The sequence below is a fragment of the Protopterus annectens genome, chromosome 1.part1 (assembly GCF_019279795.1).
Source record: "Protopterus annectens isolate FY-2018-M chromosome 1.part1, PAN1.0, whole genome shotgun sequence".
In the NCBI taxonomy this organism is placed as follows: Eukaryota; Metazoa; Chordata; order Ceratodontiformes; family Protopteridae; genus Protopterus; species Protopterus annectens.
In genome coordinates, this window is record NC_056726.1 from 208049485 (window position 1) to 208073698 (window position 24214).

The 24214-nt window shown below is 42.4% G+C and overlaps 1 protein-coding gene across 1 annotated transcript in view; it reads left to right on the top strand.

The window, feature by feature from the left end:
- IBTK (inhibitor of Bruton tyrosine kinase) overlaps positions 1–24214 on the top strand; it is a 1862448-nt gene that overhangs the window by 1273539 nt on the left and 564695 nt on the right. Inside the window, exon 20 of the mRNA XM_044074098.1 lies at positions 3744–3871. Coding sequence (XP_043930033.1) covers positions 3744–3871 — 128 coding nt within the window. The remainder of the gene's footprint in view (positions 1–3743; positions 3872–24214) is intronic.

The following is a 24214-nucleotide window of genomic DNA, read 5'->3' on the forward strand; positions in this document are numbered from 1 at the left end:
AACAATGATTTCTGTCATTCCTTGTATGAAGACAGAGTTCCTTTGGTGGGCAGAGGCCTGCTACCACAACAAGGGACTCCCATTCACTCTAAACCCTGCCAGCCAAACCCTAACAACAGACGCATCAGATTATGCATGGGGGGGGGGCTGACATGGCAGGGCAAGTGCATTCAGGGCAAACGGAACCCAAGACAGATGCACCTGCATATCAATCAAAAAGAAATGTTAGCTGTACAGTATGCTCTGACAGCCTTCATAGACCGTATTCTTCCAGGGCAACTATTGGTAAATACAGACAACACCACAGTTATGTGGTACATAAACAAGCAGGGGGGAACCCACTTGTACCCTCTTTGCAGGACTAGCCATGGCTCTGTGGAACACAGCGTTGAGCTACCAAGTACACCTACAAGCTGAATTCCTGCCAGGCAAACTAAATTCACTGGCAGACGACTTAAGCAGAAATCTCATGGACCCACACGAATGGAAACTAGAACCCAATATATTCAACCTCTTGAGGAACAAATGGGGGACTCCAGAGGTAGACCTGTTTGCCTCCCCTCAGAACTACCAGTTGAGCAAATTCGGCACAAGAACTCCCCACAGTCAAGCTTGGAAAGTAGATGCCCTGTTTTTTACCTGGGAAAGCCTCTTGGTTTATGCCTTTCCCCCTCTGCCTCTCCTCTCGAAGGTTCTACTAAAGATCAAACAGGACAAGCCAAGGACAATATTGATTGCACCAGACTGGCCACGCCAGCACTGATACCCCCTCTTGCGCAGTATGACACTGCTGCAACCATGGCATCTGCTTCAGACCCCTTCCCTGCTGTCCCAGCAGGTGGGCCAGATTCTGCACCCTCAGCTTCAAACCCTGAACCTTGCAGCCTGGCTAATTCCTTGAGCTCTCCTCTAGCATCCTTCAGTAAGCAGGTGCTGGATGTCATTCTGGAGGCAAGGAGGCCTAGTACTAGAAAATCCTATGCTGAAAAGTGGAAAAGATACTGTTCCTGGAGCCAGACTCAGGGGATGGGCACAACGGTGCCCAGCTTACCGCATATTCTTCAGTACTTAACAGAAATGCTCCACAAGGGCCTATCCTTCTCGTTAATTAAAATTCATGCCTCTGCCATTTCAGTTCATTACAATACTGAGCCACCCCTCTTCTCTCACCCCTTGCTAAAACAATTCCTTAGAGGGACCAAAAATTTAAGACCCCCCAGGAGAGCTCCCACTCCAGCTTGGGACCTTAACTTTGTACTGGAAAAGCTCACTCCCCCCTCCCCTTCAGCCAGATGAACAGCAGAGTTGAAATTCCTTTCTTGGAAAACAGCCTTTCTTCTAGCCATCACTTCAGCAAGAAGAGTGTCTGAATTACAGGCCCTCATGGCAGTGGAGCCCTTCATTATCTTCCATGCAGGTAGGGTTTCCCTCAGGACTAATCCTTCCTTTATACCCAAGGTGGTGTCTAGTGTGGCCCTAAATCAGGCCATTCATTTGCCTACTTTTTTCCCTAATCCACAAAACAAAGGGAAACGAATACTGCACTCTCTGGACGTGCACAGACAACTTAGATTTTATTTGGACAGGACTAAGCCTCTCAGAAAATCTGAACAGCTGCTAGTTGGCTTTGCTGCAGGGGCAGAGGGGAAGGCCATTTCAAAGCAAACCATTTCCAAATGGATAGCCCATTGCATTCATTTCTGCTACAAGCACCATGGAAAACCTACCCCACAGGGGATAAGATCGCATTCCACCAGGGCTGCATCTACCTCTGCAGCTTTTCTCAGAAGAGTCCCTACCAGGGACATCCTAGAAGCTGCTACCTGGTGCTCTGTACATACCTTCACCAAGCATTACTACATGCCTATCTTTTCTAAATCCAGTGCTAGATTTGCCACTCCAGTCTTGCAGGGCTTAATAGCTGGCCTAATACTCTTTAACTTCCTCCTCCCTTTCTTAGCTTTGGGAATCAACCCAAGTGTGATGGCTGCAACAGTGAAACACGAAGAACATAGTACAGTTGTGTACACTTACCATAAATGTAGATGTTCGAGTGTATTCACTGTTGCAGTCCTGGTTACCCTCCCTCCAGCCCCCCTGACTTCTCTTGGCTCTTCTTGTTTGATATATTTATTTGTTCTGGTGTATTTGCTTTTTGATGGGGATGTACCATACCATATAATTGCTTCCTATTGCTGGGGCACCTGACATCTGGGGCAAGAAAAACTGATGCAATGGCGTCTGCTGCATGTTTTATACCCCTGACAACCTGATGACATGGAAGAAGAGACGGCATCCGACGCAGAAATCCGAACACTCAGGCCAGCTGGAGGGCTACCTGAAGGCAGATAACCCAAATGTGATGACTGCAACAGTGAATACACTTGAACATCTACATTTATGGTAAGTGTACACAACTGTACTTTTTGTTGTTTCATTAGAGCACACTGTCACAGGCTAATAGAGTGTATTTATTTATTTGATATTTGATGTCCAGGAGTGACCAACTGAGCCTAAGACCTTTTATAGCAGAGGCCGGGGAAGAAAAGCTCCAATACAGAAAAAAATTAAAATATACAAATAATTAAACTAGTAGAGGCTATACACGCAGTAAAACAAATCCTTAGTCTTATTAACATAGGTATATTATACAGACAGTACAAATTACCAACTATATGCTTATCTTCCATCAAAAGTTGGACAGAGCCCGCTTTTATGGCATTTCCTGTGAGTAAAAATGCAAAAAGTAACAAAAGTAAGAAACATTGGCTGATTAGGACCGTGACAGTAGTGGAACCCACTTTTTATGGAGCTTTGAAAAAAAAATCTTTTAATCTATGTAAGACCTTTCTTAGCAGAGCAGCAGTGGTCAATTAGCCCTGAAATTGAAAGTACATTCGCTCTCGTGCTAGATGAGCTTTTCAGATGCTTGTTTGTAGCTAAACATTCTAAGTATTGTGAATATCAAATGCTGTTGAGGATGCATTTGGTAGAGTTGTTCAGCTTGATTTAGGCCAGGATAATTCCAACAGTCATGATGTTTTTGTACTCTGGTACTATCCCCTAATGGAGTGATTGTTTAGGAAACCAGTGCTGCTGCCTTCCTTTGGACAAAGGAAGGTATTAGCTATTGTTTTTTTTTTCCCTGGCTGTGGTAATGATTTTGTCGGAGTGAGTAAATCTTTTGAGCCAAATGTAGACCACAGCTGGGGAAAACTCCCACTGACGGTGGGAGAATTTACTCATTACATATGTCACTGATAGTAGGTAAAAAGCCTATTGATGTGCATGGGTCAGAAGATCAATGTACTGGCCCTAGTATATTAAACCTGTCAGAAAAACACAAATATTTATATAAAAAACAGGAAATTAATAATTGCACTGGACTGTTTGTGTTTTGCTTTGCTTGTTCACTTGTGTATCCCATATAACAGTTTCCAGTGGTTTCCATTGTTCAAAAATCCTATTTCATGCTTTGTACCATTTTGCTTTTCTTTTAGGAATTTTTCTGGATTGATTCCACTATAACGAACCATTGCTGTTTTGGCTTAGTGGCTTTACAGGCAGGAAACCATTCTACTGGATGTGATTGTCTGTTAAATGAGAAGTCTTTTGAAGGACTGAAGTTATGGTAGCTGTAAATAATCATTCTCAAGAAACAATTTTCAATGAATGTTGTAAACAAGTGTCCTATTTTCTTGTATGAACTGCACACAAAATTGAGTAGCTTGTATTTTGTCTAGATTCCAGCCATGCAGAGAAGAGTAATCACTCCTTATCTAGATGGTCCAGACATCAGTTACCTGACATCTCAGAGTGAGGAGAGTGCTTTATTATCTGCGATTGACATGGACAGAGCATTTACATCTCAGTAAGATTTAGTAGTCATTGATTTTCGCTTGTCTTTAAAATGTTTATCACACACATAGTTGAGCACTGGGCTGTAGAAGTGTCAGTATTGCAGCAGACTGCACATTTACCTTTGATGCGTAGAAAGTAATATGATTGTTATTCTAGACCTTCAGTAGACATTTGGCTTCACTTTACAGTACTGACACTGTGTTATGAATTTGACTTAAATGCTGCAAAGTAATGAATGTGGGTTGCATCCTTCACTACTGAGGTGTGTCATCCTTTCAGTGAGAAGTTTAAATTCGGTCTTACTTGTGGGTGGTCCACGTGGACCATTTTCAACCATGACTCAAGCCAAGATAGCCATACTCTTGTCTTCTATGTTCAAGAGGAATTGACTGGTTCTTTTATGTGCATAATAAAAGGTAAATTAAATGAAAAAAAATGACTATGATAAAAGTATTTTAAATGGTTTAGAAAGTACAGCATAGAAATTTAAATACATTAGTCCTGTAACATGAACTGAATGCAAACTGCACTGAATAAATCACTTTATAGGTGGTTACAAGGCTGTCAGCCCAAGAGACATTTTATGTCTAGCCAGGTTTACGCCAAATTTACCAAAATATTGCTGAGGTGTCAGTACCCCAAAGAAGTTTCTAGACATTTCATGTATTATACACCAGACACCTACATATACATACAGATAGGTGTGTGTTGGTGTATCTATTATATATTACATATTATACAGAGATGTGAATGCATGCACACATTTTTATTTATTTTATTTATTTATTTATTTTATTTTACATTTGTTGACCAGGCTAGTCTAGCTGGATACATGTCCATTTTCAGTAGAGGCCCGGGGAGAAAAGCTCCAAAAAACAGAGGTAGATAAACAGAAACATCAGAAGATCAAGTAATTATTATTACATTCATAGGTAAATAAAGCAAGCAAAAAGGTTATACATATTGTTTGAAAGAGGTACAGACTTAGAATGATGGTCTAACATGGCTACATTGTGGACCCTTAAGGTTTTGGGTTGGGTAGAGGCTTCGGTGGGCCTGGGACGTTTGCTATTAGTCTGGATTAGAGCAAGGGCATAGCCATTGGGACTTTAGGAGATCTTTGAGGTGTTTTTTGAATTGGTGGAGAGGTCATGTGTCTTAGGTTGTTTGGGAGGGCATTCCAGGATTTGCCAATGGAATTGGCATAGAGTGCTTCACCTCCCGAGTTGTTCGAACAACATAAACATCTCATGAATCCACGCAGCAACCAAGTGATCACAGTGAAGTTAAAGTGATACTCTTTCACTCACTTGAATTAAAGCACCTCACTACATCTTTAGTAATTTGGTTATTGCTCACTGGGTTCTACCATGTTGATCGTGGTGCATAGTACAGGTACTTAAAGGTGAATAGTTACATTTGTTACTTTTGAGAATGTAAATCATTCAACTATGCCGTGAACAGGTAAAATTAGTTATTGTTTTACCGTACAGGTGGAAATTGAACGTTAATTGGTATTCTAACAGTCATAGTGAATAGATCTAGTGCTCTATGGCAGTAATTTGATGATTAAATGGGATTCGGTGATATGCACTTATGTGGTTGTGAAGTGTTGTTGTTTTAGCCTCGTTTTGAATGTCGGCCATATGGTGTTCATTTGTCTATGTACATGTATATGTAAATATATACACACACATATATATATATATATATATATATATATATATATATATATATATATATATATATATATGTATGTCTCACACACACACACACTCGCACATTTATAGTGAGAGAAAAACGCATGCGCATACATGATTATCGGACACTTTGTTGAATGACTACTTCATTAAATGTCAACTCATTCAGTCAAAATGGGAAAGCCCATTTCACAATTCAGTCAGATTGTAAATAATTGAAACATCGTACAGTCAAAAATCTCCCAAGTTAATATGATTCAAAACGTTTTGCAGAGAGAACCTGTCCTATGCCTGAATCTCTTATGGAGGAGCCTTTCACCCACCCCCAGACACTTCTTCCTTACTGAAATATACTAACTCCATGGTTGTGTAACTGTGGTGAAAAGTGAAAATACCACACAAAGAGCATCAATGCCATTGTGCAGATAACACACCAGCAGTGATATTGTGTAGCTGGCACCAGTTATCAAGTAAATTCTTCATGTACTTCTACATAGTCAAAGGTGGTTACTAAGCTGCTGGCCAAAGAGACATTTTAAGCCTAGTCAAACTTACCCCAAATTTATCAAAATATTGCTGACTTGTGACAATATTTTGCTTTTCTATTTCTGAACTGTGTGAAGATGTACCACATTCCGAGAAATGGATTTTCAGCCAAGCGGTCATTCATTTTGAACAGGTTTTCAGTCATTTCATCAAACTTATTTGTCATTCAGTGAAATGGACGCTCAGCCAATATTACAGGCATCAGTATGCATGTATATAACTACATCTCTATATGTATGCATGCATTCACATATCTGTATAATATGTAATATATAATAGATACACCAACACACCTATCTGTATGTATATGTAGGTGTCTGGTGTATAATACATGAAATGTCTAGTATTGTAGGTTTAGGGGATGTGTCCTCTCTTTATTTTTTATCCACTTATGTTAAGCATTGCAGATCTGAATATTTCTTTTCTTTGACCATTTTAAAATGCTGTGTGTTTTTTTCCCCATGGTCATTAGCCATAAATCAAAATGTCACAGCTGCACTCATTAAAATCTGTTTCATATTTCCCATCTACATTAATTATGCTGTGCAGAGAATAGCATAAATGCATTTTAGCACACGATCATCTTACTTTTCCCCGATTGTTTTATATTCCTTCTGTGCCATATGGACCACTTTGAATTCAGTTGATGTGTTTTTTTTTTTTCCTTTACTGTTGTGGTATCTGCCATACAACCATCATGACCATCCAATGACACAGATGTGTTGTGCATGCAGAGGAAAGCAGGGTAGCCACAACCCTTCCCTGCTACTGTCTTGTCTGTAGATCAAGATAGCCTGTTCTCCTGATGCAGCCATTGCTGTTTTGCATTTATTCTGCCTTTTCTCCTTCAGCTGCCTTATTGGGAGTAACACCAAGGTAACAGCACATGTATGTACCCAGTACAGCTTCTGTTACCAGGAAGAGCTGCTCCAGCTGATTCTGCCATTTCTGTGAAAGAACTTTGTCCGCTCAGTGTATGTAGAGAGGCAGATTCTAGCAAGGGAATATACTGTGGATGGAAGATGACAGAGCATTTACATACTGCTTGGCAGCTAACTCTCCTTCCATGCCTCTTCACATACATGCAGAGCTACAGGCGTTTATACAGTGTCAGTGGCTCAACAGGTAGCACACTTGCCTTTAGGTGCAAAAGGCAGTGGGTTTTATTCCCACACTTGGTAGGTTGGTACTGCAGTGCAGTATAAGGGGGGGGGTGATGCACTCCTGAGTGTGACATCCTTCTAATGAGATATTAAACTGAGGCCATATCAGCTTCAGCTGGTGATAGCTCAGGTGGCTGTACAAGATTATGCAACCGCTATCAAAATGAGTAAGAGAAGCTTCCCTGGTCTTCTGGCTAAATTTCCCCTAGTAGTATAAATTCCTCCCCAGGTCTCCCCTGAAAAGAGGCTACAGGCCTAGTGGGAGTAACCTGGTCAGTGAGCAATAAACAAAAATTACCATTTGCTAAACAAATCCACATGTCAGGTGGCCACACATTGTCTGCAGCCCAGCATAACTACTTTGCATTCCCTTGATGACAATTTTTTTTTTCTTTGCTAATTTTTTTAATTATGCTGTTGTCCAGAGATTAGCATTGACTAACCAAGGCAATTTAGTAAACCACCGTCATTTGAGGGGGAAAGTGTCAAGGGTAATTTCCCTTTTACCATATCCTTTACTTGCATTTAGCCAAGTTCAGGATTACATAAAACTGTAGTAACATTTTCCACATTTAGAGAAAAAGTATGAGATGAACATTCTACATTTAGATAAAAAAAATCATTCAACTAATTGAAATTCGTGCATTTTTGTGACATACACAGAATGGCACTGCTTGCAGGGTATTTTGTGGCTTCATTTTGCAAGTACATTGCTGTGCTGTAAGGCTGTTTGGAAGTACTTCTTTTCATGGTCACCTTTGCATTGAGAGTACTATTCAGTGAGTCTGTTATTGCTGAGTGCTGTTTCAGTGAAAGCTTTCTGAATGTTGTACTCGATCAAATTGTTATGCTGATTGGGAGTGAAATGTAGGGAAATAAGTTTGGATTAATTAGAAGACTCGTTTGTGGGGTCTGGCTGCGTTTCTGTGTGCACTTTGACTGTATATAGAATACAGAAAAAAAAACTCTTATTTTCAGGTCGTCTACTGGGATATATCCTTCCCTCACCCTGAGTTGTAGTATAATTGGAGTTGATAATTGTGAGTATGGGAGTGTAGGGGACTTTCCCCCTGCAGAAACTTTTTTTTCACAGAACAACATTTTCAGTGAGTCTGATTTTAGCCATATTGTGGTCTGTATAGTTGGAGTTTGGCTGCTGGTTTAACACATTGACATTCTGCTACTTGTTTCATATTTGCAAAATGCGTCATTAGAGCCAGATATTGCTTGTGTTATAATGTACAGTGCACTGGTCTTGTGCCCACTTAGGGTTGGGATACACTGTGGTCCCCTCGGGCTTTGCATTGGATTCATTAGATAAATGGTGGATTGGTCTAAGTACAAAAGGAGAATGTCCACAGGCAGTTTAATACATAAACTGAGAAGCAGTCTAACTTTCGTGAAGTAGTTTAAGCACCTTTGTTTAGCTTCACATATTACACAGTGATATGGATATAAATGCAGTTATAAAAAAAAAAACTAAGCCATACAAGTATTTTTTTCATGCATTATACATACAGTTTTTAACAATTATAAGTTACTTCAACATTACATACATTGCTGAAGTCCTGCCTTCCCCCTTCTGAGCATTATTCTGCATGTATTGTTCCCATAGATTACATTGTTTTCTAAAGATCTCACCCCAATTCTTTTATCTCTTTTACAGCATTTAGTAATCAAGTTGTGGTTGGTTTAGATTTTGATTTCCATTTTCTAGTAATAGCTTTTTTTAACAGCTAGTAGCATTTATTTAACTTGGGGCCTCATTCTATGTAAGCTATTCAGTTTCCATATCCCAGCTCAAAGAATCATTTCTCTCTAAATATTTTTGACACTATACCTTGTAGGATTTTTTTTTTTAAATCTTAACTCATTGCATTCCTAAGAAACATATTCCTAAGTTATCCCACTCTTTCTCATCATGCTTTCAACTTTTACATGTGGAAAGATTGTCTGAATTTTTCTCAGGGTAAACTAATTTGTGCAAACACTTCCATACAGAAAACCTAAAAATTCTAGATTTCGTTGTTTACTTGACTGATGTACAAATACCTTCCCGCTGTTCATGTGTATATTGCCTTTCCATTCTCATTTTTCAATTTTTTCTAACCTCTTCTGATTGAATCTTATAATTATTTTTTATTATTTTACATGCAGTACTATTATCCTGTTTTCAGCTGTTAGTGTCTGTTCTAGACTCAACTTAAAACTCAGCCAGTACTATTTAATTTAACACTCCGCTATCCTTTTCTCTTTCCCTATACTCTTTTATCAATCCATGGTAGGGAAGGCAGTCTCCAACCCACAGTCTGGACTTCTGCTTGGCATCATCCAATCTTTTTCCCACCCTTGTCATTTGCTCCCAATATCTTGGTTCTTTTGCCAGTTTTCCCCAGTAATTTCCATTTCTATCTTGCCTTTTTTGTATGCCTCTTCTTGCAGTCATCCCTATAGCTAAATGTTCCTTCATTCCTATGTTGTCTAAGTTCCCAGACTACTTTCTGCTACTTTGTAAATGTAAAATTCTGCATGGTTGCAATTGTTGTTCATTAAGGACTTACATCCCAAATCCTACTCCCTTCTAATTTCATGAGCACCCCCCCCCACACACACACAGACGTTTTCAGCATCATTTCTTTCCACTTTAATTTGTACTCTTTTGCTTTTGTTATATATTTGAGCCTTAACTGTGCAGCTCTAAAGTATCCTTTCAGATATGTTGATCCTAAATAACCTTGTTCTTTGGGGAGAAGCAACTTATTTAACTCTTTTCCTCTCAAATCCATTCAGTTCTTTTATTGTGGTTAACAGCTTCTTCCTTTGATAAAAATATGCCTGACCTGCATGTTATATTAAATGGACAAGAAGCATTTCTAGTTCTTAAACCTTAGTATCCATATCCATAGTCAGGAACTTCCAACTTCTCAATTTTTGTATTATGTCTAACTTGGTCTCTTCTTGAATATCTTTAGTAGTCATAATAGTCATCTTTAACCTGTACACACAAATACTTCACCTTTTGTGCCCATAAATGGTGATATTGCTGAACCAACTAATGAGTGAGGGCATAGTCCAACAATGTAGTTTTTGTTATGTCTTCATTTGTTTTATATCTTGAAAAACATGAAACTCTGTCAAAATGTTCCACAACAGTGATATTCCCTTTTCTGGATTCTGCAAACACTGTGTAACTTTAAAATATCATTGTTGATGTTCTTTGCCCATATACACTAGTGTATTTTCCTTTACTGTCATCGTTGATAGTTTCCCTCCCTCTGTCTTAATCTTTCTTTCTTCTTAATTAGTTTTTATCCCTTCTCTCTTAATCTTTCTTTCTTCTTAATGAGTTAATATCCCTTCTCTGCACACATTAGTGGACTTTCTTCACCTATCGTTGTTGATAGTTTTTTCCCATTTCAATTTCTTTCTGTTAAAAAAAAAAAAAAAAATTGCTTTCCACTCTCCTAGTATCTTGAACTTTGTGTGAGTGCAAGTGGGGGAGTGGCTGTCTTCCAACTGTATTTTTCTTGTTGACATGGCTGAGAAGATTAATGACCTTTCTGGTTTTAAAAAATGGCAGAAGTGCAGTCGCAAAATTCCATCATCTTGACTTCCATTCCCTTTGTGTATATTGCTTGGGTCCAGTATATTTGCAAGAAGACTGTAGCATACGTCATGGGTTCAGTCATCAAGCATTATTGAAAGACGCAACAAACTTATTTTGGAAGTCTTGATTCCCTCGACCTTTAGTGAAGGCTTATCTACTGCGGACAAAGCAAAAACTGACGTTTCCTTCCCTTAGTCCTCATCTTCAGTGGACAAAGGGAAAAAAAAGGACTCTCTCAGTTCCAAACCTCTCCGTTGGTGGCCAAAGCCAAAGAAACTGAAACCGGTTCTGAAATTATCTTCAGAACCGGAGGCCTCTGTCTGTAAACCACCAGTGTCGACATCTACTTCAGCATAGATTGTTTTCTCAAATCCTTCAACATCGAAGGCCCTGGTGCAGGAAAAAAATTTCTGCTTCACCTACCATGACAAAAGACATTTTTTTCAAGTTCATCTTATTCACCTTCAGTTGACCCTTTTGCCAGAGAGCTTCCAGTTTTTCTGCAGAGGCCTAAGTCTACTTCAACTTCATCTATACGGTCCACCAAAAGTCTTTCTGAACTCGATGTGGAGAGGCTGGTGAGTAAAAGTTTGTGGGCTAGAGGACTTTCAGGCCCTCTTTTGGTTCTGACCCCTTTGGGTTCTGGAACCGAACCATCTGATATTGTTAATCCTCGTTCATTCCTTACGCATGGGGTATCGGTTCCGACCACGGAACCGAGCCGGCCATTTTCCAAGCTCGTGTTAGCTTCAAACTCTCAAGCTAAACTCTTACCCACAATCCCCCTCCCCGTTAACCCAGATTTCGTTTGCCGCGTTGCCATTCAATCGTGTCAAGCTGCTTCTCTTGAGCTAAGTACAGTTATTTGTTGTTTAATAGTCATTTTGTATTACTTTTCTGTCAGAAAAGTTTCTATTTCATTGTCTCTTACCCTATTGCATCTAGCGACCATCTTTTCTTCAGGTTTTCCTTCTCTTTTCTCTACCTTTTTACCATGAGGTATTCTCCCCTTACCATCATTGGTAATCCTTCCTTTTTTCTCATACCTTCGGGTATTCTTTTGTACCATTGCTGGTACCCTTTTCTGCTTTCTATTTTTGCTATCATGGTGGATAAGAAAGATAGTCTGGGGTTTAAATGGTGTTCTGATTGTGGACACAAACTACCTACTTCTGATGCACACTCTTTGTGGGTTTATTGTTTGGGGGCATCCCACTTATCTGTTGAACTGCCCTGTACTATCTGTGAAATCTTCAAATAGAACCAAAACCTAAAAAGGCTAAAGTTTCGGCTCCGGAGCTCACTCAGTCAGCCCCAGTGCTTTCGGTGCCTAGACCTTCGGCACCGAGGCCTTCAGCTCTATTAGTGATCTCGGCTCCGTCTTCTCCTGCAGCCTTCACTATATCGGCGCCAAGGGGGTCCTCGATTCAGATTATTACCACTATATTGGCACCAACCGTTCAGTAGGCGCAGACCTTGACCACGTCAGCTCCGACATCTTACTCGGAACCGACGCCTTTATTGTTGACTTCAGTTTTGTCGGTTTCAGCCTCAGTACCGACAACACTTCAGCACCGATCCCTGTGTCGGTGCAGACCATGACCTCAGCACCGATGACTTAGTCGGTGCAAACACCCGTAGTCCAGTCTCTGTCGGCACCGTTGTTCTCAGTGCGGACTGGTGAGATGGGCACCGAGTTTGCCTCTTCTGTGGACAGGCCTGTTTCTCCCTCAGTCTCCGTGAGGTCCACTAGAAGCCTTTCCGAACACGGTGTGTTGCGTCTTGTCGATCAGGTACTCTTGGCCAGAGGTATCCCACCCCTCAGGAACTATCCTTCATTGGGAGGTGATCACCCATCTGCAAAGACCCCTTCTTATTCTCCTCCTTCATTGCCTTTGAAGTCCATGGATATAGCGCAGTCATCCCCTTCTGCAGTTCCCTTTATGGATCTCACTAAGGAACCGCAGTTGCCTTTCTGGCAGGAAAGTTTTGCTGTGACTCAGGATGTCAGTTGTGACACGCATAGTTTGCTGTTCCACAGCCATCCAGGGACTCCAGGTCGGCAGGCTGAACCACTTAGGGGAGGGGTGACCCCTGTCCTAGACAGTCACTCCTCTTCAGGTGGACTAGCCTTCCAACTGATGGAGAAGGCTTTCGCTGTTGCTGGCAATACTGGACTGTCTATCCCGCTGCCCTCCTCTGGTACACTGGTTTTACAAGTCGCACTGAGCGGACACCGGGTGCAAGGGCCTCAGGACATATTCCCACAGGAAACCCCTTTTCCGCTGTCTTCCCCAGCTTCTCCCACTGAGTAAGTCCACCGGAAGAGTTTGTGTAAGAGGAAGCACATGGACTCCACAGAGAAGTCCCTCACTAAAGGCACAGATTTTGATGAGGGGGAAGGATCCCCTCGGTCACCCTATGAGGTATCCTTTGGTGATATCCTCGAAATCCTGAAACAGTGAGGTGAGTGGCAGTCCTCTAATCCGACCTCTGAGGAATCATTTCTGCAGGCCTTTCGTGCCTGGTCCCCTACCTCCTGGGTTACTCCACCTGCCAATGTACTTGTCTGGCTTATCGTGCAGCATGCTTGGAAGGCTCCTGACACCGTCAAAGCTATTCCCTTGAGGCCAGATAAGATTTTGTCCCCTCCGTGCCTGGTCCCCTACCTCCTGGGTTACTCCACCTGCCGATGTACTTGTCTGGCTTATCGTGCAGCATGCTTGGAAGGCTCCTGACACCGTCAAAGCTATTCCCTGGAGGCCAGATAAGATTTTGTCCCCTCCTGTTACAGATCCCCATTGGTCAAAAGGTCTTCCTGTGGATGCTTTGGTGGTCGCAGCTACAACAAAAAAGTATCTGGCAGAAGAAGAAAGCCAGACTGTCCACCCGCCTGACAAAGAGTCCCGGGCCCTGGACAGGATAGGGAAGCGCACCTTTGCATTAGCGACCTTTGCTATCAGCTCCCTGAATTATATGGCACACTTTACCAGGCTATAAAGAGATCTGATTTCTGAGCTTTCTGAAACCTTTGCGGGTGCCGTGTCTGATGAGGTCCTTGACAAAGTGGCCTCTCAGCTGGCCACCATTGAGTCAGTATCTAACTCCTCTATGCGACTGATATCTCACGCATCAAAAGGAGCAGCTAGAGCAGCGGGTTCAGCTGTGGTCTTGAGACGACATGCCTGGATGCGCTTGTGCAATTTCACGGAACCCTTTAAGGCTTCCTTTCTTAATGCTCCCATTGAGTCCCCCTCATTGTTTGGACCCAAAGTTAAAAGCACACTGGCCAGATGTGAACAGGACGGTAAGACCCTTAATGCCATAGGTGTCCGTTATTCTTCCCCTCAACGTGCTTTCTCCCGAAACCAAAAGAGTGGGAAGATATGGTTCAAGAAATCTCAGGGTCCTTTCCGTGACACACAGGCCGAGTTCTCCCCTAGAGACAGAGGGGGAAACTCAAAGGGAAGATGCTCCTTTCGGGGCAGAGGGGGTCCATGTAACCAGGGTTCCAGAGATTCTTTCCCTGGCCAATCCTACCAGCGCTCCTGAAGAGCAGCCCAACCCCTTTCCTGTGGAGGTGGTTGGGGGACATTTCTCCTTGTACCCTTCTGCCTGGCTAACCATCACCACCGATTCTTGGGTGCAAAGGATTATAATCAGAGGTTATCATATCCCCTTCGATCTTTGTCCTGTCCCTTCAAAAAACCTTCCCGATGTTCCACCCAGTCAAAGGGAAAAAGCAGCACTAGAGATAGAAAAGCTGCTAAGAAAAGAGAGTCATCCAAATAGTCCCTCCAGACCAGATAGGATCCGGATTCTACTCAAGACTATTTTTGGTGCCAAAGAAAACTGGGGACTGGAGACCAATTTTGGATTTCAGTGTATTGAACAAGTTTGTGAGAGTACAAAAATTCCGGATGGTCACAATACAGTCTATCCTCCCGCTTTTGGAAAAAGACGATTGCATGTGCTCAATAGATCTTCAAAATGCGTACTACCACATAAAAGTGGGCAGGCCATCAAGAAGATTTCTGCGCTTCCGTGCGGGAGCCAGTCACTACCAGTTCAGAGTACTGCCCTTCGGACTCTCTACAGCCCCCATAGTGTTCACAAAGTGCATGGCAGTTGTCACAGCTCACTTACGACTTCAAGGATTCCAGATGTTTCCATACCTAGTTGACTGGCTCATTTCTGCCCCCACCAGACATCTACTGGAAGAAGCACTGGCATACTCTCTCCTCACTGCACAAAGGCTAGGCATAACCATAAACTGGCAAAAATCCAATCTCACCCCATCTCAGTCGACAGAATTCATAGGGATTATCTTGGACACAAAGAACTGCAGAGCTGCTATTCCAGAGCACAGAATTTTAAGGATAAAGCAACAACTGATTCCAATCCTTTCAAGGGAGGAATCCATTGCTCACTCGGTTCTACAGCTGTTGGGTTCCATGGCAGCCTCCATCATTATTGTCCCCCTGGCCAGGTTTCAGATGAGGCTTCTACAATGGCTACTGCTCACCCAATGGTAGCCCTTTCAGCATCCTCTTTCAGCCATGATTCGAATAACCCACAGGTGCAAACAGGATTTAAATTGGTGGATGACACACAATCTGTCACAATGGTCTCTCCCCAGCAACCCAAGGCCACAGTGACCACGGACACCTCTCTGATGGGGTGGGGTGGGAGGGGGCTGTGTCAGGGACAGACAGTCCAAGGCACTTGGTCTGAACTGGAAGCCCATCTGCATATAAATGTTCTAGAACTGAGGGCAGTGCTTCTGGCCTTGCAAGCATTCCATCCCCTGCTGCCGTCTGGGACAATTGCGATTCAATCAGACAACATGGCGGTGATCTGGTACATCAAGCAAGCAAGGTGGAACCAAATCTTACCCCCTTTGTCGAGAAGCCATGAGGATATGACAATGAGCGATGGCTATCAATTGTTTTCTTCTAGCAATGCACATTCCCGGGAATTCCAACATGATAGCAGACAGACTCAGCAAGTGCATTTTTCAGCCCCATGAGTGGTCCCTGAATCCCTTAATAGCGGCGGAGATCTTCCACCGCTGGGGCTGTCCTTGCTGCGACCATTTTGCATCCCCGACCAACTACAAATGCAGCAACTACTTCACCCTGATTCCCCCTCCGGGACAGTCACCCAGAGATGCTCTAGTCCACAATTGGCCCTCTGGTCTTCTTTACGCATTCCAACCCTTTCCCCTCATTCCCCAGTTTTTGAAGAAAGCCCGTCAGTTGAAGAGCAAGGTGATCCTCATAGCACCATATTGGCCTCGACAGATTTGGTTCTCTTTCCTTTGGCCTCAACTACTAGATCGACCATGGAGTCTCCATCCAACCCCGGAGTTGATCTCACATCCACAGAATCTGATTCATCCCAACTTGAACAGCCTGAAGCTCATGGCTTGGCTACTCCATTTCCCTTTATTGCCAGGCAAAATTATCTTTCTTTACCAGTAACGTGACATCCTCATTGCATCTCATAAGTCTTCCACTAGAATTACTTATCTGAGCAAGTGGAAAAGATTTACCTGTTGGCTGAAAGATAAACAAGTAGATCCCTTCTCAGCATCAGTGTCAGTAATACTAGACTATCTGGCTGACCTCTTCCAATCGGGTCTATCGGCCTCTACCGTTAGAGTTCATTTGGCTGCAATTTCTAATTTTCATGAGGGTTTCCAAGATTCCTCTGTTATGTCCCATAAATTGTGCAAGACCTTCATAAAAGGTGTGAATCATCTGAAGCCACCTTTTAGAGAACCTATTCAACCATGGGATTTATCATTAGTTCTACAAGCTCTGACAATGCCACCTTTCGAACCAGCCTCTTCTTGCGACCTCAAGCATTTGTCATTGAAAACCTTGTTTTTGGTTGCCATTACTTCTGCCAGATGTATTTCTGAGCTTCAAGCTTTATGTATCAAGAGTCCATACTTGATTTTTCATAGAGATAGAGTGTCTCTGAGAACTAATCCATCTTTTCTGACAAAAGTAATCTCTGAAATGTCCATTAATCAAACCATTGAATTGCCAGTTTTCTTTACCAATCATTCAAACAGAGGAGAGTATTGCCTACATATCCTAGATATTCACAGACAAATCCGTTTTTACTTAAACAGGACTAGGTCCTTTCGTAAATCTGACCAGTTATTTTTGGCTTTTTCTGGACCTAGATTAGGATCTGCTGTTGCTAAGGTCACATTAGCTAGATGGTTGAAGGACTGTGTGACCTTCTTTTATAAACAATGCAATATCTCATTGCCTACTACCATGAAAGCTCATTTAACAAGGTCAGTGGCAACTTCTGCTGCCTTCCATGCCAGAGCTTCTTTACATGACATCTGTGCAGCTGCAACTTGGGCTATGCCTCATACCTTCATCAATCATTACAAATTGGATTTGGTCTCCAGGGGAAGAGCATCGTTCGGTTCTATGGTGCTCAGGAATGCCCTTCCATGAGAGCCTCCCAGGAATAGAGGTAGCTGCGGACTCTGTCCCATGCGTAAGGAATGAACGAGGATTAACAATATCAGATAAAGAAGTTATGTCTTACCATAACGTTCCATCTGTATTGTTGATCCTCGTTCAGTCATTACGACCCTCCCTTCTTCCCCCTCCTGTGGTTTCTAGTGGGTCTCACCATCCGGTTCTCTTCAGATTATTTGACCAGAGGTAGTCTACCTTCTTTGACTTGCAAACGCAATCTGAGATAACATGGAGAGGGGGATTGTGGGTAAGAGTTTAGCTCGAGAGTTTGAAGCTGACGCTAGCTTGGAAAATGGCCGGATCAGTTCCGAGGTCGGAACCGATACCCATGAGTAATGACTGAATGAGGATCAACAATACAGATGGAACATTACAGTAAGACATAACTTCTTTTTTTACTCAGTTTACTCCTCCTCTAACCTCCTCCAACGTCTTCGAGTCAACTGTTCTGGATCTCCTGGCACTGACTGTGCCGGTTCCTGAGTTCCTCACATTTTCAGAACAGGTAGTTCCCCTGAGCTTTTTGGTGGCTTCAGAACTGGAGATTTCTCAGAGTCATAGCTACCCTGTCTGTTCCGGGGGGGGGGGGGGGCAGGACTCAACTCCAGTTTTTCTGGAGCTGTCCCTGCTCCTCGGGGCATCTGCTCGAATTAGTTCAGCAATGGCTACTGTCTTGAGAGTCTGTTCTTTGGGGCAGGGAGTGAGCCAGGTCCTGAGGCAGTCACAGTTCCAGGCTCCCTTCCCTCTTCAGGGGGGGCTGGCCTTCAAGGCAATGGAGAGGGCCCTCTCATGGTGACTTTGTCTGTGCCACCCGCCTTAGAACAGGTACCCCCATCTACCTCTGGTATTCCTTCTGCTTTTCTACTGGGACAGTGGGTGCTGAAGTCTCAGGTTTCTCAGACTCAGGTTCTGTCATCTTCTGACACCTCCCCAGATTATTCCCTTAAGGAGGTCCCTCAGAAAAATAATTGCAAGAGGAAGCACTTGGATTTCCCCCAAGAGTCAATCACTGAGGACATAGATTTTGATCAGGGGGAAGAGTCCCCATGGTCACCACCTGAAGATGTCTTCTTTGGAGATATCCTAGAAATCTTAAAACAAAAGGGTGGCTGGAAGTCCCAAAACCCTTCCTTGGAGGAGTCTGTTTGCCTGCAGGCTTTCAGCACCCCACCCGTCTATCTCTTGGGTGACACCACCCACTGATAAACTCATTCAGTTGATTTTACAGAGGGCATGGAAGACTCCGGACACCATTGAACCCATCACCAAGAGACCCGATAAAATATTATCTGCCCCTGATGATAAACAGTTCTGGGCCAAGGGGTTAGCCATGGATGCCATGGTCATATAGAGGCTGCCACTAAAAAGCAACTCGCTGAGGAGAGTTCAACTGCCTGTCCGCCCAACAGGGAGTCTGTGGACAGATTTAGGAAGTGGGTCTACACTTCATTGACCCTTGCTATAAGGTCTTTGAATTTCTTGTCACACTTCACAAGATTTCAGACAGTTCTGATTAAGAAATTGTCAGATATCCTAGTGGGAGCTGTAGCTGAAGGAGTCCAAGAGAAAGTGGCTTCCCAGCTAGCCACCGTGGAGTCTGTGTCTAATTCGTCCATGAGGCTAATCGCACATATAGCCAAAGGGACTTCCAGAGCAGCGGGTACAGGCATTGCCATTAGGAGACACTCCTGGATGCTCCTATTTGACTTTGCAGAACCACTCAGATCTTCTTTTGTCAGTGCTGCCTTTGATGGAACATCTTTGTTTGGCCCTGAAGTGAAAGAGAGATTATCCAGATGTGAGAAAGGTGGTAGGACCCTTTCTGCACTGGGTGTATATTTCTCCACCCCCCCAAAGGTCCATTTGTAGGTGCCAGAGGAGTGGTGGGAAAATGTGGTTCAAAAAATCCCAAAGGCTTTTGCAAGACACATGTGGAAGGAGTTCCCCCAGGGACAGAGGGGAGAACCAAAATGGAACACACCACACCCTCGTGGCAGAGGTGGTCCCAAAACCAGGACTTCAGGGATTCCTTTCCAGCGAAGCCCTTTTCAGAGCTCCTGAATGGAGGCCCGATTGTCTAGTCAGGAAGCTTGTTTTTGCACCTAAACACCTGGCTAAACATAACAGATTCCTGGGTGCAACAGATCGTATCCAGAGGCTATATCATTCCATTTTCTCATCCTCCCCTGTACACAAGAAAAAAGCCCCAATGTTCCACTGAATCAGAAGTATTCACCAGTGCAAGAAATTGAAAAACTGCTCGACAAAAGTATCATCCAAAAAGTCCCGGAACCTACTCAAGTTTTTTTAGTGCGAAAAAAGACAGGGGACTGGAGACCGATTTTGGATCTGAGCTTGCTGAACAAATCAGTTTTGTAAACAAAGTTCTGGATGGTCACTGTATGGTCAGTTCTTCCCTTTCTGAAAAAAAAATGACTGGATGTGCTCTATAGATCTCCTGGATGTGTATTACCTTATAAAAATGGACAAATGTTCTATGAAATTCCTCTGCTTCTGTCTTGGAGTCAGTCATTACCAATTCAGAGTACTGCCCTTTGGTCTCACCACAGCCCCCAGGGTGTTCACCAAATGCATGGCGGTAGTAGCAGCTCACTTGAGACTGCTAGGATTCTGGGTGTTTCCGTACTTGGACGACTGGCTCATAACCACTTTGACCAGGCATCAGTTAATAACAGCCAGAGATTACAGACTCAATATCTGTGCCCATCTGGAGATTACAGTAAATCTCGCTAAATTCCATTTGATGTCAGTGCAAAATTTAAAATTCGTAAGGACTGTACTAAATATGGAGACAACTATGGCATCCCTTCCTGCAGAGAGGTTTTGAAGAATTATGGTGCAAACTCAAAAGATAATCCACAGAAACAGGGTTTCTGCACAACTAATGATACAAGCTCTGTGGTTGATTGCAGCATCATTAACTCTAGAACCTCTAGCCAGGTTTTGTATGAGAATTTTGCAACGGTTGCTAGCTTCTCAGTGGTCTATCCTTCCACAACCTTTGTCAGACCAAATTCTGATCAATTATTGCAAAAAGGATCTTCTTTGGTGGATGGGTTCTAAACACATTCTTCACTGTCACCCCTTTGTTCTTCCAGAGCCCATGGCCGCAGTGACCACAGACGCCTCCCAGATTGGGGGGGGGGGGATTCTGGTCATGACTGCCCAAGGCACTTATTCCCCATTAGAGGCCAGCTTGCACATCAGTGTCCTGGAGCTAATAGTGGTGCTTCTATTGTTGCAGGCCTTTCAGACAGCTCTTCCTCAGGAAACAGTTGCAATTCATACAGACAATAAGTTAGTAGTTTGCTACATTAACAAGCAGGTCAGAACAAAGTCTTATCCCCTTTGTTGAGAGGCCCTCAGAATGTGGCAGTAGGCCATCTCTTCCAACCACTTCTAATAGCAATGCACATTTCGGGGAGTTCCAGTGTGACTGCGGACAAGCTGAGCAGATGTACCCTTCAGCCTCATGCGTGGTGTCTCGGTCCAAAAGTGGTGAAAATGATCTTGCTTCAGTGTGGTTGACCTTGATGCGACCTGTTTGTGTCTCCCCTAAACAACAAGTGCAGCAATTACTTCACCCTGATTCACCCTCTGGGGAAGTCATCCAGGGACGCTTGTCCTCCACAATTGGGCCCCTGGTCTCCTGTATGCATTTCACCCAATACCTCTAATTCCGAAATTCGTACAGAAAGTGCCAAGGTTGAGAAGCACAGTAATCCTCTTTGCACCCTTTTGGCCTCAACAGATTTGTTTCCCCCTTTCTTTGGCCTTATCTGATTCGACAACCCTGGATTGTAGACCAGGTTCTAGAACTTCTGTCCCATCCAAACAGGCTTGTTCATCCAGACCTTTTGAACCTCAAGCTGACAATGTGGTTCCTCCAATTCCATTAGTTGTCAGGTGTCCCAGTACACCATATGCTGTTGTCGACTCGTAAACTATACTCTAGCCAATGGAAGATATTTACCATTTGGGCCCATAAAAAAAACATATTAATCAGTTTTTGGCTTCTATAGAGCATATTTTACACTTTTTAGCCTCTCTCTTCCATACTGGAGCTTCCCCTTCTACCATCAGATTGTAACTGGCTGCAGTTTCTGATTTACACATTGGTTTTGAAGAATGTTCTTTAGCCTCTCATAAACTTTGTAAATCATTCCTAAGAGGCATGCTTTTGGCAAAACCCCTTTCAAAGATTGATGCCCCCTTGGAATCTATACTTAGTGTTGCAGGCCATAATACATTCTCCCTTTGAGCCTTCTGTGGAATGTGATCTGAAGTGTTAGTCTTGGAAGACACTGTTTTTGGTAGCCATTACCTCTGCCAGAAGAATTTCACAGATCCAGGACTTGGTGTCTGAATCCCCGTATCTGATTTTCCACAAGGATAGAGTTTCTTTATGAACAAACCCCACCTTTCTACACACTGTAGTCTCAGAATCTAACATCAATCAATCAATTTACCAGTTTTCTTTCCAAATTTTTCCAACAATGGTGTGCAAATAAGTGCTTGATGTTCATAGACAGTTACATTTCTATCTTCACAAAAGACATTTGAAAATCAAATAAACTGCTTCTTTTTCCAGTGCAAAACTGGATAAGCCAGGCAGCAAGGTAACTCTGGCTAAATGGCTGAAAAACTGCATTTCATTTATTTATGAATAAGAATAAACTAATCTTGCGTAGGCCCATGAAAGCACATTGTACAAGATCTGCAGCCACTTCGGCAGTTATCTAATCTAAAGCTTCGATTGATATTTGTGCAGCAGCTACTTGGGCTTCTGCCCATACCTTTATTACTTATTACAAATTGGATTTGGTCTCTAGGGGAAGAACGTCCTTTGGCTCGATGGTGCTCAGGAATATCCTTCCGTGAATCCACCCAAGATTTTAGGTAGCTGAGGACTGTCCCATTGGTCAGGGATAAAATGAAGATTGACGACAATAGATAAAGAAGTTATGCACTTACCACAATATTCCATCCATCCCCTGACCATCAAAGAATTTTTGGTGGAGCGGATTATGTATCCTTGAATTATTGTGATTTTTTTCAAGTACAGTAGATATGACTTCCATTTGGGCTTCCTTTCTCTCTCTCTATATACATATATGTTTATATACTTTTCTGCAAACTCGATGTGAGGTAATTGTGAGAGAGGGATTGTGGATAGAGGTGAAGCTTGAGAGGTTTTGACTGGTACGAGCCATAGTAACGGCCATGTCAGTTCCAGTATCGGATTAATTAAATCAAAAAATGTTTCAGCAAAGTATTAGTTTAAGGGTGCGCACATTTCTGCAACCAGCTTATTGTCTTTTTATTTTTTATATTTTTCCCCTAACAGATTTCTTTGTTTTTCAATTGAATTGTACAGATTATAAGCCACAATAAAGGTGGGAAAAGTTTTGAAATGATTTATTGTGGTCTCATTTTTTATATCACAAAAACCTGGCATTTAACAGGGGTGTGTGCACTTTTTATATCCACTGTATATGAAGTTGGGTTTAAAGGGTCTTTGCCCTTTTTGGGTAGTACAGCCACCACAGGTTTCATCCAAGATGTTGGTACTGCTCTCCTTTTATAATATTGTTAAACTAAACCTTCCAGATATTTGACACATTCTTCCATGCAAACTTCCAAATTTCCACAGGAATACTATCTGTTTGTGGAGGCTCCTGTGTGGATTGATTGTATGGTTCTAGTTTTGCCTTCCCTTCCTATCTTGGCTATTAATCTGTGCCCCTCATCTTCCTCTAATCTTGGCATATTTAAGTCTTCCATAAATGTTTTCATGTATGCCTTTTCTTGGTTCCACATTTCTTTGCTTTATACAAATTTTCATAGAATTTCTGAAATATTTCTAATACCTTCCAAGGGTCTTTGGTTATTTTTCTAGCCATAGGCTCTTTAAGTTTAGCAACACTCCCTTTTTATTTTCTGTTGCCCAAGTCTTTGTGGTAATAGTTTCTGATACACAAAAAGTTCTTGCTTAACAGCAACCTTTCTAAACTCATACATATTATCCAAATACTCCTTTATTTTCCCTTTAACACTCAGCAGTTGCTCCTCTTCTTGTTCTCTAAAATTCCCCTTTGTCTGCAATACTTAAATATTTAATAATCCCTCTAAGTAATTCCCATTACTTCTCCGTACCTGTTTCTGTCTCTCAGTTCTATTCTTAAATTCCATTTTTGTTTTATCCCATTCCCCAGCTATCCTTTCTGAAGAAGTTTGTATCTTCCCTAGCAATTCTTGAATCATTTCCTTTATCCATTCCTTAAATTCCTCTTTTTTAATAGTGAAGTATGAACACACCAGTGTGTCAGTTTTACTTGATTACCCTGCAGTTTTTGTCTTTGTTTGTTATTGGACATGTTTCAAACCCATGCTCCACTGAAATATTTTTATCCAGCCAAACCCAGTTATTGTACCTTGGGTAACTGCTAATAAATTCACTTCTTCCATTCCAGATGTTGTCAAAGATTTCTTCAGAAATGTACTGTGTATTATCATTTTGGAGGTGAAGAGAGTGTCTGATAAGAGTGATGTTTATGAAGCTTGAAATTGATGGTGTAATGATGAATGTTGTTAGTGCATATGCTCCACAAGTTGGGTGTGTGATGGATGAGAAAGAAAAATTTTGGAGTGAGTTGGATGAAGTGGTGGTGAGTGTACCCAAGGGTGAGAGACTAGTGATTGGAGCGGACCTCAATGGGCATGTTGGTGAAGTGAACAGAGGGGATGAGGAAGTGATGGTGTAGGTATGGTGTTAAGGAGAGGAATGCAGAAGGTCAGATGATTGTG